Source organism: Akebia trifoliata, chromosome 1, assembly GCF_017979445.1.
Source record: "Akebia trifoliata isolate Shusen 1 chromosome 1, ASM1797944v1, whole genome shotgun sequence".
Lineage (NCBI taxonomy): Eukaryota > Viridiplantae > Streptophyta > Magnoliopsida > Ranunculales > Lardizabalaceae > Akebia > Akebia trifoliata.
The window spans coordinates 24,193,727-24,212,364 of record NC_141375.1 but is presented as its reverse complement, the minus strand read 5'-3'; the positions used below and the strand labels follow the sequence as shown (position 1 = coordinate 24,212,364).

The window sequence follows — 18,638 nt, the reverse complement described above, 5'->3', positions numbered from 1 at the left end:
TTGTAGTCATGATTTTAAATCTTTACTAACTTTGTTGGGATAGTCAGACTCTACCTCCAAAACATTGATCTTAATTAATGACCCCATGAAAAACACTATCCTTACTAACATAATAAGATTTTAAGTCTTCTACGTCTTTTGTTCAAATGGATTACCATATTAGCTACACCACAGCCCTCTAGATTTATCTAAGGTTCTGAAAATGGGCGGCTACCGAACTTCCACCTAACTCCCAAATTTAAAATTAAAATTCAACGGTGAAAAATAAATTTTATCTTTGAATTTTTTTTTTTTTCAAATTTCATAGAATTTTGTCCTTTACAACCATAAAGCATCGGATCATATTTTTGGATGCCACAAGGTGAGCCCAAGGACCCCTAGTAAGGGTACTGAGGGTGGAATCCTTACTAACTTAGTAAGACTAGTCGGATTCATAACTGATTAATTCATCAACACCATTGATGTTCTGAATCACGCTATCCTCATGCAACATTGTTTTATAACTTGGACAAGGCAAAGATGACTTGTCCAATATTTTGAATTTTTTTTACCCATCTTTTAAACTGTCCATGTAAATCAATTGTGATTATTCTCATAAGAATAAATATAGGGGTTTTTAAGAAGTTAAATAAATAAATGTTTGTGATCTACATAAAATGTGATTTTGTTTCCGCTTCTTGAAGCGTTTTTTTCGCTTTTGAGGTGAGAATCTGCATCTCACTCTTAAATTGGCGTTTTTAAACACAAATTGAAAAAGCTAATAAAAGATGCTTTTATATTCGCGTTTGCGGGAGTTTCTAACACCGAAAAACGACTCAGCAGAAAAAATCGAAGTACCCTCGATCTCTTCTCCACATCTCTTCTTCCCTTCTCTGCGACAGAATCGCACAACAGCTCCTTTTCTCGACAAATCACGCATCTGTTCATCTCTTCTTCTCGAAAATACCTCGTCCATCTGTTCTTTATCTCTCTCTCTCTCTCTTCTTCTCAACAGCACGCAACTGTTCTTCGTTCAACCGAAACCCCACAGACACCTCTAGATCTCTATTGACAACGGCACGCATCTCCGATCAACGATCGATTCTTGGGTTTCTTCTCGTATTAGTTGTGTTAGTAGAGCCCCCGTTCAATCGAGCATTCAATGGCCGAGTTATCGATAAGGTAACTCTCTACTAAGTATTTTAAAACTTATAAATTTTCTATTTTTCTTCGTTTTCTGTTCTTAGATCTGTTTTCTTCTCTGATTTTGTAGTTGCGAAACATTTGAGCTCACAGGGACGAACAACAGTCAACTTTGGCCCAACGGATCTGGTCTGTTGTAGGACGTTGCAGGGAAGGTAAAGTTTCTACAAATTCTTGTTTCATCTAGTTCGCAATTATTTTGATTTAGGAAATTTGATCTTTTAGAGTGATTTGGTTGGTTCTTATACATAGTTAGCATTTTTCAAGCTTATGAAATATTTTGTGTGAGAATAGTGTAGGTTGAGTTCTGAATGAACATCTAAGAATCCAATCGATAATGAAAAAAAATTGAAATTCAGGAATAATTTTAGTAAAATTTGAATTTAAACCAAAAACATAAAATTTATTATTTTTATTGCCCTTCAATGCCTCTGAAGGTTAGGTGGCAGTCCTGATCTCACCACCTCAGTAAAATGAAAAAGTCTGTCCTTACTATTTAGGTGTTGGAAATTCCACCGTCATGTGTATACTTCAACACCCTTAGGTACAACAATTTTTTTTTGAAAAGAGGCACCAATCAAATGAAAGTTAGATTTCTTTGAATTCTAAATGATAAATATCTCTCAAGAACAAATGGCATGACTGACCAACATTACAATGGGTACCAATCTGAACTTCATTGTTGTTGTTAACATTCTCGTGGAACCTTGTGTCACTCAAGCTATATTTCTTGGTTACATACCCATTGTTATTGTTATTGTTGTTGTTGGAATCGTTGTCATTGTTTGGCTCCTTGTACTCATAGCTTTCACCCAAGTTCCACACATCCCAACAACATTAGTTAGTAATGATGGTTCCTTTGTATTTGGTACTTTACCAACTAAGCTACTTGACACCTTTGCCTCAATAGAGACTATTATTTCATCAAAAAATTTATGCTTTGTATGGTAGTTGTTTATTATTTATTTTGTGCTCAGGATTGTCCTAAATCAAATTTGAAGATTGAGGTAGAAGACAAATAGATGGAGCTGAGAATTATTATCAGAAGGTATAAGATGGATTGTCTTGACCTCTCCCTTATTCAAGGTCTCTTAATGCACTCTCCCTTCGACAATGGAGCTTTCTTCCTTGGATTAGATGGCTCTGGTAATCCATCACTAATTTATCTTAGAAGAGAACTAGGGATTTGGACCATCCATGGCCTACTTGTGTCAAACTTTGACATTCATACTTGTATAAATGTAACAAATGGTTGTGTATCTTTCACAATGAGAGTTAGTAGATTTATAAGATAAATTTGCTTATTTTAGATTTTTCCATTACTTTTCCCTATGTATTATGCAAGTATTTTGTTTATCAGGAAAATTTCATATGTCCATTTTTAAGAGGAGATGCCACCGAAATTTCTATAGAATTATAAATTTTTTTTTAGAATTATAATTTTTTAAAATTAAATAAATTATTTTTATAAAATTTTCATATAAATTTATTATATTTATATATATTTAATGTAATTATATATTTATAAGGGTATTCTGATAATTTTTGATACATTCTGGGTGCACTATCAACCTTAAGGATATTCTGGTCATTTTACCCTAATACAGTAGATTTCAGAAGCTGTATCAAACAATAATTACCAGATTCTGGTAAACAATACAGTACTTTTACAAATCTCTATCAAACAAACTTTTTAGTGTTTCGGCTTCTGACAGTAGATTCAGGCAACTGAATCAAACGGGGCCTTAGTAAGACTAGTCGGATTCATAACTGATTAGTTCATCAACACCATTGATGTTCTGAATCACGCTATCCTCACGCAACATTGTTTTATAACTTAGACGAGACAGAGATGACTTGTCCAAAATTTTGAATTTTTTTTTACCCATTTTTTAAACTATCCATGTAAACCAATTGTGATTATTCTCATAAAAATAAATATAGGGGTTTTTAAGAACTTAAATAAATAAATATTTGTGATCTACATAAAATGTGATTTTGTGATCTAGCAGCATTTCTCTATCCAATTTACAACTGAATAAAAAAAAATAGAACTATTTATTTGAATAAATATAGACATGATAGTAAATATTGCAAAAGTGAACCTTATTTTTTTTATAGAATTTTTAAAGGGCAGATAACCGAGATGACTTAGCCGATACGAGATGTCTTAGACAAGTCATCTCGATCTCATCAATGAACGAGATGAGACGTCCAACCAATATTTAAAACTATAGTTGTAAACATGGTTTTAAAATTTGGTTTTGCATCTCGTCTTGTCACGTCCATGCCGGATAGCAAGTCATCTCGGACGAGTTTTTTGATACGTTTGAAATGTCTCGTTCAAAAAAATAAATAAAAAATGAATGTATATCTTGTCTGAAAAATTGACTTGTCCGTCCTTCTTGTCTATGCATGATACCAAGATGACTCGGACAATATGTCTCGGTCTCAGATGAGTTTTGAAACCATGGTTGTAAATTGTAATCAAACATTAATTGAAATCTCCATATTTGATGAAATTGATTTTATGTAGAAAATATTTTCTAGAAAATCTTAGAGAAACCTTGAAAAGGTGACTTGGGTCTCCGCTGTCATTTTTAAATTATCGAAACCAATAGGATTTCAATTTTCAATCGACATTTGCATCAGTAATTTACAGAATTTGTTCTTGAATTTGATTCCTTAGTCGCGTTTTTTTAATCTATTTAAGACATCTCAATCTCTTCGTGTTGTATCTATATGACCAGTTAAACTAGAAATCAAGCTTTATCTTTTGTTCGAGTTAATGGTGTTGGGAGAATTTCTTCGTGTCTTAATTTGGAGGTGCAAGCACCAGTTTCTGCGAATTCGGGGAAATTAGGGTTTGAAGAGAGTAAAGAGGTTACAGTGATGGAGACCAGTGTTATAGTTGGAACTTATGCTAGAACTCCAATTGTTGTTTCGAGTGGCAAAGGCTGTAAATTGTATGATATTGAAGGGCGAGAATATTTGGATATCTCTGGTATAGCGGGTAATGCTCTCTGCCATGGTGATCCAGACGGGGTGAAAGCTGTCACAAAGCAGGCGAACACTATCACTCATGTCAGCAATCTCTTCTACTCGATCCCTTAGGTGAAGGTTTTTTCCAGTTCCATTGTTTTGTTTTTGTTTTAGTTTGTTGGTATTTTTTAGTGTTTCGTTGGGTTTTATTTTTGTTTTTGTTTGTGTCTTTGTATTTGTTGGTTCATGGGTGTTAATTAGTTATTTGTTACAAACTTAATTCCTAACTTGATGAATTAGATATCAAAATAAGAATTAAATATGAAGAAGATGAAATAGTGATTTGATTTGAGATAAATTGGAGTTTTCATTCATGACCTCTAAATGAAAATATACAATAAACATTTATAAAGAAAATCTAAACCTAACTAACCCTAATTCAAAACATGGTTTCAAAAAAGGCCCGAGAGACCAGTATCGTTCACGAATAAGACAAGATAGGAAATCCAAGTTAAGCCCTTTTCATGCTCTTCTTCCTTCTAGTTATGGATATGTAAAAAAGACCTTATTTCGCTTGAGATAATATGATTTCTCTTCTGAGTTATCTGGGTTTCATTTGCGAATGAGACAAGAAACTGAGATTGAAAACATGATTCAAAATTCAAATTTGTCTCAATCTGAATTGAATCAATCCTAATCCCTAAATTAAGCAACTAACTTTAGTTCCATATAGCCTAACACCCCAAGCTTAAACATCATCGAACTCCTAACTAATAAAATTTGATACCTAACATTATGTTTGTGAATTTTTCTCCCCATTCTATGGGTTTTCTTTGTGTGTACTTGAATTATTTTTTTCTCATTTCTTGGTTTGCTTATGTGGGTACATGTGAGCGAGAGAGATCAAATAGTCACCCCTAATTACAATGGCTAAGTTGCACTAAAATAATATTTATAATTTTTGTCTTCAACGTAATGGCGTCCTCATTCTTGGAGTACAAATCAACTGTCTACATCTTGTATATAACTAGCTGGAATTTTTCTCAACCAATTGTTATAGTAGTATAATGGAAGCATCACCTAGGTCTTTGATCATGAAAAAAGTAACCCTTATTGCATCTAGTGCGGTAAAATTTGACGCACTTTTCTTCTGCAATGATGCTGACATATAAACTCTTCAATGTTTCAATCTCTTAAACGGTTTCTTTATTCAAACTTCTTAACATGCTGCATCTCTTTATTCAAAGCAGTGACATTTTTTCTATTTTTCTTTTCTTCTGTTACCAGGAGAGAAAATAATTTTACTGGAAAAAGGTCTTCAAAATAGTAGCGCCAATGTCTACTCAAAAAAAAAAAAAAAAAAAAAGAGAAGAAAAAGAAAGAAAGATGATTAAACTATGGTTTGTCAGACTTGTTAACTCTCCAAGGATATCATTTGGAATGTTCAATTCCATATGTTTGTTTAAGGTTATCTGAAAAGATTGATGAAAGAGTTCAAGACTTCCTCCTCTGTTACTTAATAAGGACTGAAAGTAAAGGGAAAGAAAAGGCTGAAAGGAGAGGACCCAAGGTTATAGGTTGACTAACCTTCTTCTTCTTCTTTTTTATTTTTATGCTAGACAATGCAGTGGAACCACTCCATGAATCCTTTATCTGTTTGCATTTTCACCAGAAACGACAGATGTCTATCCACCGTGTAGGCAAGTTAGTGTAGTTCTTTGTCCTTCAAAAAGCCCATAGGATAGCATTAGAAGTGTACCTGACTTGGAAAGGGTCTCAAGAAATTGGAGAAGAAAAATCTTCACCAATTCTTTTGAATCTTTGATCTTGATTGACCCATGGAAAGACCTTTAAGATGATCTTTCGTCATTTCCCCATTGAGCAGTTTGGGTTTTGCCTTTTCCCTTTTAGGTACACAATTTCATCATGTTTTGTAAAGCTTTGAAGATTCTAGTCATTCTACGTTCCATTTCCACTACCATTGCTGCACATCAGCCACCATCACCACTACCCACCCAACTTCTTCTCATGCCTTCATGATGCCAGCACCACCACCTTCACCACAACCAAAATACTTCGACTTCCACCCAACACTACACTACCATTGTGACCACAACCACCATTACACCACAACACTGCCACTACCACCATTGCCACACCCATCAGCATGTCTTGTTCCTTGCACCGATAGGGCTCACTTGGTGAGGCACTGAGGTCAGTGTTTCCAAGAAAGGTCAGTACTTTAAGAATCTATTAATGTAGAAGTTGGGAGGGAACACTCACGTGAGAGAAGTACACATGCTTGGGCTTATTGTTGAGATTGAGTTGGACGTGCCCGCATCACCAATTGTGGATGCTTGCCGTAATTCGGGCCTTTTGATATTGACCACGGGGAAAGGAAATGTTGTACGACTTGTCCCTCCATTGATCATATTGGAGCAGGAATTGGAATGTGCAGTTGAGATTCTCGTATAATGCTTACTTGCACTTGACGAGAATAGTTCAAAGTAGTAGGAAGTTGTTTTCGATCCTTAGGTATGGGTTAGGTGTGTCAGTTCGATCCTTAGTTGTGGTTAAGTGTGTCAGTTCTTCCCATTCTAACATATATTTTTAGGGAAAATGTTTGGCACCCTACATTTTTAGTGGAGGGAAAATCTAGCCATGCCCTCAGTTTTACTTAAGTTAAAGATTTGGAGTGAAGTTTTGAATAAAATTTTTATTTGCTGTGGAGCATTCAAATGACAAATTAAAAATCGTTAATGATAAGATCAAATATTTTACTTAATTCTTTTTTTTTTTTTAAATAAGAACTATTATTGGCACGCCAACTTTTATTTATTACAACCCAATTTCTTAATTTTTTTTTGTCACACCCCGATTAAAAATTAGAACACACCATTCAAACATTACGATGGTTCTTTCTAATTATTATATCAACATTACAACACGTTCAAACCATCTCAATAGTTGTTTACAATTATGATTATGCTCATATTAATATTAAATTAAAAAAAATAAATAGAAATCTAGAAAAAAAAAAGTGAGCTTCTATTGGCACCACAACTATTACTTATTCCCAATCATTTACTTATTTTCTTTATGAGATTTTTTTCAAAACGTGCACAACTTATGTCCAAATTCAGGTTTCGGTACATTGATCATTTTAATTCCCAAAACATGATTTTCCAGTGAATTTGTTGCTTTTCACAAATTTGTAGATTATAAAAGTGATGAATTCATTGTAAAAGCATGTATTGGGAATTAAAATGAACAATGTATTGAAATTGAAATTTCTTCATCTTCAACAAACGAAATGGAGATTCATCATTTTCTTTATTTTTAGTTTTGTGTAATAAGTAAAGGCTGGGGTGCCAATAGTAACTCTCTTAAAAATTCATTTATAAAAATTTCTTTCTTTCAACTTTTTCCACTAAAATTTTATTCAAATATTACAATTGAGAATTTAGGTAAACATTTGAGTCTCTTGTGCATGATATCATTTTGAGTAAAAAAGTGGAGCTCTTTTTTGATTTATTTTTTTTTAAAGCTTTTTATTAGTAAGTTTGTTTTTATTGAGTTCAATAACTTTATACTAACTGAATTTAAACCCAGGTTTCTCATATCATCACGCTGTAGACACTCCAATTTGCACGAATCCGTTAGGAAAATCCAAATTTCCTCGAATTGATTTCAATTTAGAACTCAAGTTTTTCGACGGACCTACATTGTTACTTAGTATCATTTTCATGCATACATGCATTATGTCACATAATTTTGCATGCTCAACCTTGTCCCTAACCCAATCTAATTTCATACCACTTCTATGATATAATTCAGATCCATATCCGTTCTCCATTAACCGATCCATCACCCACATCTTAATTCTAGGTCCATAATACCATTACCCTTAACCCAAGGTCTATAATACTATTATCCATAAACCAAGTCCATCTCCAAACCCATTATCCATAAACTAAGTCCATAGCCATAATACTCATAATTCATAGCCCAAGTCCATTCTAAGCCCATTCTCTCACACTCCCTCAAAAGATGACACATATTGATCTCTCATAAGTCTCCAATGCCCAATGCATTATCTAATTGGAGAGTCAATCCCCCTTGTGAAAATCCAAGAATACCCTTCTCAAAAAGGTTGGTCAAACCAAAAATGTTCTTGGGTCTTTGGTAATAATCCATAAAGTTGAGAGAACTTCCAATCATACCCTCAAAAGGTGAGAATCTTCAAGTACATACATGGAGTCCTCCCATTAATCCATTTCAAAAATACATTTCCACCCCTTGCTTTATAAGTTATTTACAAATGAACCAAGATCTATTTTTTACCTACAACTTCACTTTTACACATGTCATTCTCTTACTCACCCTCCTAAAAAGTACTTTTGTTCTCCCATTGGTCCATTTCAAAAATACACTTTCACCCCTTGCTTTATAAGTTATTTACAAATGAACCAAGGTCTACTTTTCACCTACCACTCCACCTTTACACATGTCACTCCCTTATTTATCTTCCCAAAAGTATTTTTTGTTCTCTCACCTCTATTTATAAAAATTAAAGATCAAAGAATGTTTTTAGGATTTCTTCACAAATGTTATCTTTGTCCTCATACAAATGAAAAATCCTAAAAGAAATAACCTAAACCTTATGTCTATTCTTATTATTTTTAGGGTTGGATCACTTTATCCCCAAAAGTTCTCCAAAAACTCTATAAATCTCCTCATTTTCTATGAATAATTCATGCTCTGAAGCCCTTATTTCTCAACCTAAAACTCTACCAAGATCTCTACTCATCTCTCATCTCTCAACCTTCAACTCTTTCAACCCTCACCTACATCCTTCAACTCTCAAGTTCATCTCTAGTTCAAGTTCATTTAAGACTTCCAAAGGGACAAGGTGGGTATAGTAGTTGTTATTTATTTTTTAAGTTGCATCTTCTTTTCCTATCCCTCTCATTTTTTTTCTTTTTAATAGCCTTTAGGATGTAATGGAGAATCCTCCTTCATCCCGAGTAGATTGAATCTCAACTTTGGGCATGGAATGCTTGAGGCAGTTTGGTCGAAAGGATGGAGGTTAAAGCCCTTCTTTACCCACTTTTATTTCATGCATTATAATATACACCATGCACATACACCATATTTGCTTGGCTATGATGAAGAATTGTATAACTCTCTTGATGGGGTTAAAACACTAAGTTTCTAGCTAAGCATGCATACATTAAGGTTGTGGATCTAAAGGGAACTCTATTCATGGAACTTCTCTAAAATCCTAAACCAACATTCCAACTCATGTAAAATGTGATGACTTCGTGGGATATCCTCTTTTATATGATATTCCTCATGTCCATACTGACATTAAATCCTTTTTCAAAATGGTACATATGCACCATGTGCACCCACCCACTTCATGCATCTCATGCATTTTCTTTTTTATGTTAATCTTTTAAAAAATGGCCAAATCTAAAGGTAACCACCATAGGTGGAGAGAATTGGGTGCTTAACACTTTCCCATTCTCTAACAAAATCTCTTTACCTAGATTTTAGGTAGACCATACATTTTCCACGAATGAGTCACTAAAATATCATGAAAAATGACTTTTTCAAAAATTGATTTGGGTGCCCAATCACATTCATTTAAAAAAAATGGTGGCGACTCCAAACAACGTAGCATTGATGTTCAAAGATGAACATTTTCATGTCTACACACGCAAAGAATTTACCAACTAAACTAGCTAGTACTTACTTTGATCAGTAAGCTTTTTTTTTTAAATCATTTTTTACTTAAATTTGAATTTGGGAATAGATCTGAGTTAGAACTAAACTTGATAGTAGCTGATCAAGTTTTATAGTGTTCAAATATCTCTCAATTTTTTGTTGGATTGTGATTTTTTGATTCTCCCTTTATTGTACTCCCGACATGACATTTGTCAGAACGGTAGATTTTCTTTCCTTGGGATGCATAACTACACATCCCGATAAACACATGTGGTTGTGTATCTCAAGGAAAATCTACGATTTTTTCACATGCCACGTCGGGAGAGTAGAGGGGGAGTATGTTTGAGTGGGGGATTCAAAAAATCATTATTTTTTTCTTCATTTATTATGAATTATATATATATATATATATTTTGATAATAAAGAGAACTTCAATTGGCACGTCAACTTTTACTTATAACACACTATTCCTATTGAAATTGAACATCTATATGTAGTTAGTCTATGTGTTGATTGCATTTAAAGCAATTTTTCATGAAATTTGAAATCAATGAAAAAATATTGGTGGAAATGGGTTGGGTTCGAAAATCAAAACCCATTGGTTGATTTCATCCGATAAATCATGGGGAAGATGAACATGGGAGAGAGAGAGAGAGAGAGAGAGAGAGAGAGAGAGAGAGAGAGAGAGAGAGAGGGGTGACCGGTGATGTAGAAGATAAATATGATTGTTATTATGATGGTGGTGGGGAAGAAGAAAAGATAAGGTTAGGATTTTGATTTGGGGATAGAAAATAGGGTGAATTTCATTTTTCCATCTTCATTTTCCCACGATTATAAGTGAAAAAATAAAATCCATAATTTAATAAATATTTTGAAGAGGGTGAAAAAATCATTTTCTATCCCCGAAAATCAAACACCCTATTTCCCTCGAGATCGGAATCGGTGATTTTTTTTAATTGCAAACCAAATGCCTGAAAAAAGATTTTCTATATAAAATGTAATTCATTCGTGCATTTGATTGTGCATTTTCTTGAGAAAGTATTATTCTCAGATACCACGATTTTTCCTCAATATTTCTTAGCGAAATGATTCTAAGAGAATTGGAACAATCCATGAATGGGTCATTCTAAAAGTACTTCACGTTTGACCATGGTTTTAAATTTCTTTTAAGATCCAGATGATTCATCCAATATATTTCGATATCATCCACCAACAAGGCGGATAGACAAGTCAATGTATTGGACGAGATTTAAAATCCACGTTTATTTTTCTCATTGTTAAAGTAGACATTTCAAATGTGTTGAAAATCTCGTTCGAGACGACTCGATCTCGTTCACAGACAAGATGTCAAAACGAGTTTTAAAACCGTGCTTTTGACACTTTCCTGTTGTAATCATGATTTTAAATCTTGTCCGAGATTGACCTTACTCGGACGAGTCATCTCGATATCATTGTTAGACGATAAGGAAATATCGTGTGATTCAAATATCACACTATCTCCTGAGACAAGCATGATATCTTGCAAATCTTGAACGATATAAGCAAGATAACTGATATTTCTCATTAAATGCGGAAAAAAAAACGGAGAAATCTTGCATACGGTAAACCTATAACATAAATATTTTCCTTAGTAATTAGTAAAAGATTTTTAGCTTTACTTGCTCAAATGGATTACCACATCAGCAATCCAATACCACAACTCTAAGTTTCATTAAAAAACTCAGATCCAAAATATTTTTTTTTTGAAAAAAAACAATTTATTTTGTGTTTGATCTAAGGTTTTGAAAATGAATGGCTATTCAATTTCCGCATAAATCCCAAACTTAAAAGTGAAAATTCAACGGTGGAAAGTAGCCTTTTTTGAAAAATTGTTTTTTACACAATCATAAAATTTGTCCCATTTTTAAAACTGCCCATGTAAACCAATTGTGATTATTCTCATAAAAATAAATATAGTGTTTTTTAAGAACTTAAATAAATAAATGTTTGTGATCTACAGAAAATGTGATTTTGTGATCTAGCAGCATTTCTCCATCCAATATAATTATTTATTTTAATAAATATATAAATGATAATAAATATTGCAACCAATGAACCTTATTTTTTTTAGAATTTTTTAAGGGCAAAATCCTATGTCTCATTGATAACCGAGATGACTCGATCGATACATGATGACTCAAACCAGTCATCTTGATCTCGTTAATGAACGAGACGAGACGTCCAACCGAGATTTAAAACCATAGTTGTAAACATGGTAATTTTATATCCGGATTCGATTTGAAAAAATGGGATCTTATCCGAAAATTTTGGATTATAATTTCAGATTTGAATAGATAACAGATTCGAATTCAGATATTGATACATTTGATTCGATAATATCTTATTCGATGAAATATAAAGATATATAATAATATTTATTAAATAAGATTAGAATATTATTAAAATTAAAATAATAATATCTCCCATCCTTTCTCACATATAATAATATTTATTAAAGAAGCCTTTTTAAGAAGATTTCTTCTTCCTCATCTCCCCTTACAGGTTACAAGAGGGGCACCGACGATTTTTACAAGCGATCTCTGGCAAGAATCACCGCAAGCATCCCACGTAAGTAACCCCAGCTGCTTCCCCTTCTCTCTCTCTCTCTCTCTCCTTCTTTAGTTTTGTCGGACGAATCGGATATTATCCGATATCCGACAGGATAATCGGATTCGAATTCGAATGGTGTTTTGGGATTATCCGTCGGATTCGAATTCGAATATCATTAAAAAAATCGGATTCGGATTCGAATAGAGCTGCATTCGAACCGATAAGTTTCCGTTGAAAGCCCTGGTCTTAGGCTCCGCTGTCATTTTTGAAAATTTTGAAATTTCGAAACTTCCTTTCACCGCGGTCAATTTTGAAACTGACATTTGCACCAGCTGTCCACGAACTCTTCTCCGTTGATCTCAGCAACTTTTCTTTGGCATCGAATCTCCTCCTTTCCTCAATAACTTACAGAATTTGTTCTTGAACTTTATTCCTTAGTCGCGTTTTTTTTAATATATTTAAGACATCTCAATCTCTTCCTGTTGTATCTATTTGACCAGTTAAACTTGAAATCAAGCTTTTCTGTGAGATCAAGGAGAGTTCTTGAACATGAGTTCTCTTAATTTATTACCCAACCATTCAATTTCTCCTGCAATCGATCGTCCTTGTTTGTTTAACCTAAAGAAAGGAAGATCTTTTGTTCGAGTTAATGGTGTTGGGAGAATTTCTTCGTGTCTTAATTTGGAGGAGCAAGCACCGGTTTCTGCTAATTCGGGGAAATTATGGTTTGAGGGGAGTAAAGAGGTTATAGCTATGGAGGCTAGTGTTATAGTTGGAACTTATGCTAGAACTCCAATTGTTCTTTCGAGTGGCAATGGCTGTAAATTGTATGATATTGAAGGGCGAGAGTATTTGGATATGACCTCTGGTATAGCGGTTAATGCTCTCGGCCATGGTGATCCAGACTGGGTGAAGGCTGTCACAGAGCAGGCGAACACTCTCACTCATCTCAGCAATCTCTACTACTCAATCCCTCAGGTGAAGTTTTTTTCAAAGTTCCATTGTTTTATTTTTGTTTCTTTGTATTTGTTTTAATTTTTTGTTTTTTTGTTTTGTAGTGTTTCATTGGGTTTTATTTTTGTTTTTGTTTGTTTCTTTGTATTTGTTCGTAATTTGTTGGTTCATGGGCTTTAATTAGTTATTTGTTACAAACTTAATTCCTAACTTGATGAATTAGATATCAAAATAAGAATTAAATATGAAGAAGATGAAATAGTGATTTCCTTTGAGGTGGATTGGATTTTTCATTCATGACTTCTAAATGAAAAATATAATAAACATTTATAAAGAAAATCTAAACCTAACTAACCCTAATTCAAAACATGGTTTCGAAAAATGCCCAAGAGACCAGTATTGTTCACGAACAAGACAAGACAGGAAGTCCAAGTTAAGCCCTTTTCATGCTCTTCTTCCTTCTAATGGATCTGTAAAAAAGACCTTGTTTCGCTTGAGATAACATGATTTCTCGTCTGAGTTATCCGGGTTTCATTTGCAAATGAGACAGGAAAATGAGATTGAAAACATGATTCAAAATTAAAATTCATCTCAATCTGAATCGAATCAATCCTGATCCCTAAAATTAACCAACTAACTTTAGTTCTATATAGCCTAATGCCCTAAAGCTTAAACATTATCGAAGTCCTAACTAATAAAATTTGATACCTAAGATTATGTTTGTGATTTTTACCCCCCATTGTATGGCTTTTCTTTGTGTGTACTTGAATTATTTTTTTCACATTTCTTGGTTTGCGTATGTGGGTGCATGTGAGAGAGGGATATCAAGTGATCAAATAGTCACCCCTAATTACAATGACTAAGTTGTAAATATTTATAACTTTAGTCTTAAACTTACTGACATTCACATTCTTGGAATACAAATCAACTGTCTATATCTTGTATATAACTAGCTGGAAATTTTCTCAACCAATTGTTATAGTAGTTTTATGGAATTTTCTCAACCGATTTAATCATGAAAAAAGTAATCCTTCATGCATCAAGTGCAGTAAAATTTGACGTACTTTTCTTCTGCAATGATGCTGACCTTTAGACTCTTCAATGTTTCAATCTCTTAAACTGTTTCTTTATTCAAACTTCTTAACATGCTGCATCTCTTTATTCAAAGCAGTGACGTCTTTTATATTTTTCTTTTTTTTTTGGTACTAGGAGAGAAAAGAGTTTTACTGAAAAAAGGTCTCCTAAATAGTAGCGCCAATGTCTACTCACAAAAAAAGGAAAAAGAAAAAGAAAAAAACGAAAATAAAAGAAAGAAAGATGATTAAACCATGGTTTGTCAGACTTGTTAACTCTCCAAGGATATCATTTGGAATGTTCAATTCCATATGTTTGTTTAAGGTTATCTGAAAAGATTGATGAAAGAGTCTGAGACTTCCCCCTCCGTTACTTAATAAGGACTGAATGTAAAGGGAAAGAAGAGGACTCAAGATTATAGGTTGACAAACCATCTTCTTCTTCTTTTTTATTTTTTTTATTTTTATGCCAGACATGCAGTGGAACCACTCCATGAATCCTTTATCTGTTGCATTTTCACCAGAAACGAAAGATGTCTCTCCACCATGTAGGCAAGTTAGTGTAGTTCTTTGTCCTTCAAAAAGCCCAAAGGATTGCATTAGAAGTGTACCTCACTTGGAAAGGGTCTCAAGAAATTGGAGAAGAAAAATCTTCACCAATTCTCTTAAATCTTTGATCTTGATTGACCCATGGAAAGACCTTTCAGATGATCTTTCGTCATTTCCCCATTGAGCAATTTGGGTGTTGCCTTTTCCCTTTTAGGTACACAATTTCATCATGTTTTGTAAAGCTTTGAAGATTCTAGTCATTCATTTCCACTACCATGTCTGCTCATCAGCCACCATCACCACCACCCACCCAACTTCTTCTCATGCCTTCATGATGCCCCCACCACCACCACTTTCACCACAACCAAAATACCTCGACTTCCACCCAACACTACCGCCGTGACCACAACCACCATTACACCACAATACCGCCACTACCACCATTGCCACACCCATCACCACGTCTTGTTCCTTGCACCAATAGGGCCCGCTTGGTGAGCCACTGAGGTGGTAAGAGTTCATCATATGAGAAATCAACATGCATAATATTCTTTGTGGTTTGCCGTGGGATCAATAGAGTACAAATCATTATGTGTGGTGGTGTGTAGAAATGATTGGGCATTGTTAGCTCATCACACGTATCTATGTGGAATTTTTGGTGGTTTAACTAAGCTCACATGTAGCCATTCATACTACGAGGTGTGGGATCCCAAAATGTGCCATCTACAAAAGTTAGTCAATAGGTGGATTACTAATTGCTTAACAATTTATTTTTGTTTGTGTTTGTACATGACATTAATAAATGCTCTTCCCGTGTAAGAGAAAGTTGGGTTCTATTTGACATTCTCATTGCTCCATTGGTGATTTTAACTTGTTAACATCATTTATCTGTTTCATGGCGGCTAAAAAGAATATACAATATTGCAGGTTGAGCTTGCAAAACTTCTTGTGGATAGCTCGTTTGCCGATCGTGTCTTCTTCACAAATTCTGGAACGGAAGCAAATGAAGCAGCTATTAAATTTGCGAGGAAACTTCAAAGATTTTTGCATCCTGACGAGAAACAGCCAGCCACAGAGTTTATTTCTTTTACAAATAGCTTCCATGGGAGGACAATGGGAGCTCTAGCTTTGACAAGCAAAGAAAATTACAGGTCACCATTTGAACCTGTTATGCCTGGAGTCACTTTCCTAGAATTTGGTAATATACAATCAGCAAAAGAAGCTATTCAACGTGGCAAAACAGCGGCGGTTTTTGTGGAGCCCATCCAGGGTGAGGGGGGTATTCACAGCGCCACAAAGGAATTTTTGCAATCATTGCGTAGTGCTTGTGATGATGCGGGTGCCCTCTTGGTTTTTGATGAGGTAGGTAACTCTTTTATTTTGAAGGATACCTACTTTATGATAGTAGGACAAATGTGCATATGTGGCATCATTCGGTTGGCTCCTTAAGCCAAGTCTTATAATCCTAGCATTGGTCATCTATGACATTCTTTGGGTAGTTAAAAAAGATGACAAACTGTTCAGATATCTATCTATAGATTTTTATGGAAATATTCATTTCTTGGGGTTGATCTTTGTCTTTCAAGATCTCTTTGGTACATTTTTCAAAGTCTTTATCTTGAGGTCCTGGTTTGCAGTTTGTGTTGACTCAGCCTATCCAAGTAGCAGGGGAGCCAATGGAGCTTGAGAAAAATACATCATCATCATCATTTTCGTACTTGTTCAATTATTTACTTATGTATTATTGTTTGCTACTGGTGATTTTTTTAACATTTCCATTGTCGTCATCATCTAACATTCATCCCTCATCTATTCGTGGTCAGCAACATGAATCCTGTTTCTACTTGCAACTCTATTGAGAGAGATATTCTGTAAATATGTATACGTCACCATCATCTCCCAATTCCCAACTATTTTTAGATTATGAGATTTCTTTGTTTTTGGTGTTTGTTTTCTTCGATCGGTACATTTTGTTGGTTTTTGTTCTTGAAATGAACTTCGGCCATAACTACAAACTCTTATCATTTGCTAAAGCTTGATTAGGAAAAACTTTGTAATTTGTATTGTATGGGGATAGTATTTGGTAGTGCACCACATCTTTAACAGAAGCCCAATGGCATAGTTGCAGTCTATTGGACGCTTTCCCAAAACAAGTACTTTGGCAATTTTTCTAATCAACGAGAATAATTCTATTAGCTTTTTCTATGCTTGAAGAATAAACCTTTTAACTATTTCCAATAGACTTTATATCTTCTATCATGAGTTTCTCTGATAATAAATAGTTTTTTTTTCTTTATCATACTTACAAATTAACCATTTCTGTTTTTTGAATTATTAGGTTCAATGTGGATTAGGCCGAACTGGGAACCTCTGGGCCCATGAGGCATATGGAGTATTCCCAGACATGATGACTCTCGCAAAACCTCTCGCTGGAGGTCTACCCATTGGTGCTGTCCTAGTAACCGAGAGAGTTGCTTCTGCAATGAAGTATGGTGACCATGGAAGCACTTTTGCGGGTGGGCCTCTCGTTTGCAAAGCTGCCCTTTCAGTGTTGAATAAAATCATGAAAACCGGGTTCTTGGCCAGTGTTTCCAAGAAAGGTCAGTACTTTAAGAATCTATTAATACAGAAGTTGGGAAGGAACACTCATGTGAGAGAAGTACGTGGGCTTGGGCTTATTGTTGGGATTGAGTTGGACGTGCCTGCATCACCACTTGTGGATGCTTGCCGTAGTTCGGGCCTTTTGATACTGACCGCGGGGAAAGGAAATGTTGTACGACTTGTGCCTCCATTGATCATATCGGAGCAAGAATTAGAACTTGCAGTTGAGATTCTCGTAGAATGCTTGCCTGCACTCGATGAGAATTGTTCAAAGTAGTATGAAGATGTTTTCGATCCTTAGTTGTGGTTTAGGCGTGTTAGTTCAATCCTTAGTTGTGGTTAATTGTGTTTGTTCTTCCCATTTTTACATATATTTTTAGTGGAGGGAAAATGTTTGGCTTCTTACCATTTGCCCTACGTGTTTTGTCATACATGGGTTAGAAGTTTTGGAATGGGCTGATTTTTGGTGATGATGATTTCTATGGTGAGATCATCCTCACGAAAAATCAGCCCATTCCGAAATTTCTTGCCCCATGTAGGACAAAACACATAAGGTAAATAGTCGGGTGCTGAACATGCCCCTTAGTGGAGATGAATTTCTCGTTTGATAGAATGTTTAGGAAGTTGTATTTCTGTTTTTCAATTTGGTAATGTTAAGTGTACTTCATATGTCACTTCTAACCTCCCCCCCCCCCCCCCCCTCTCTCTCTCTCTCTCTCTCTCTCTCTCTCTCTCTCTGAGAAGCTCTCTTTATGTAAATTGTGGTTAAAATAGGGGTGATTTGGATGTAGGGCTGTCAACAATTGCTTATCAATTTGGATACAGTAATATCCAAATCCGAAATTTTTATCTGATATCCGAATCCGACAAATATTTTAAAACTCTATCCAAATTTGATTATCCAATCGGATAATATAAAATTAGAATTTGAATATAAAAAAAAACATAAATTTTCCTTATCCAAGTGAAATTTCATTA

The 18,638-nt window shown here is 34.5% G+C and overlaps 1 protein-coding gene and 1 long non-coding RNA gene across 5 annotated transcripts; both read left to right on the top strand.

The window, feature by feature from the left end:
• Positions 1-753: 753 nt before the first annotated feature.
• On the top strand, positions 754-5,500 carry LOC147411117 (uncharacterized). Of its 4 annotated transcripts, none has more exons than XR_015179027.1 (4): positions 754-1,161; positions 1,253-1,337; positions 3,933-4,296; positions 5,452-5,500. It is a non-coding gene; the product is annotated as an uncharacterized LOC147411117 (long non-coding RNA). The 4 variants fall into 4 exon arrangements; XR_015179026.1 differs by lacking the exon at positions 5,452-5,500 and adding an exon at positions 2,160-2,230 and having other exon boundaries at positions 756-1,161; positions 3,933-5,434; XR_015179024.1 differs by lacking the exons at positions 3,933-4,296; positions 5,452-5,500 and adding an exon at positions 2,160-2,600 and having other exon boundaries at positions 763-1,161.
• A 6,896-nt stretch (positions 5,501-12,396) lies between these two features.
• LOC147411116 (acetylornithine aminotransferase, mitochondrial-like) lies at positions 12,397-18,334 on the top strand. Its single transcript, XM_086444623.1, has 4 exons — positions 12,397-12,501; positions 12,984-13,461; positions 15,987-16,421; positions 17,398-18,334. Exons 2-4 carry the CDS (start codon positions 13,033-13,035, stop codon positions 17,935-17,937), a joined length of 1,404 nt encoding a protein of 467 aa, XP_086300749.1. The 5' UTR covers positions 12,397-12,501; positions 12,984-13,032; the 3' UTR covers positions 17,938-18,334.
• The last annotated feature ends 304 nt before the right edge of the window (positions 18,335-18,638 follow it).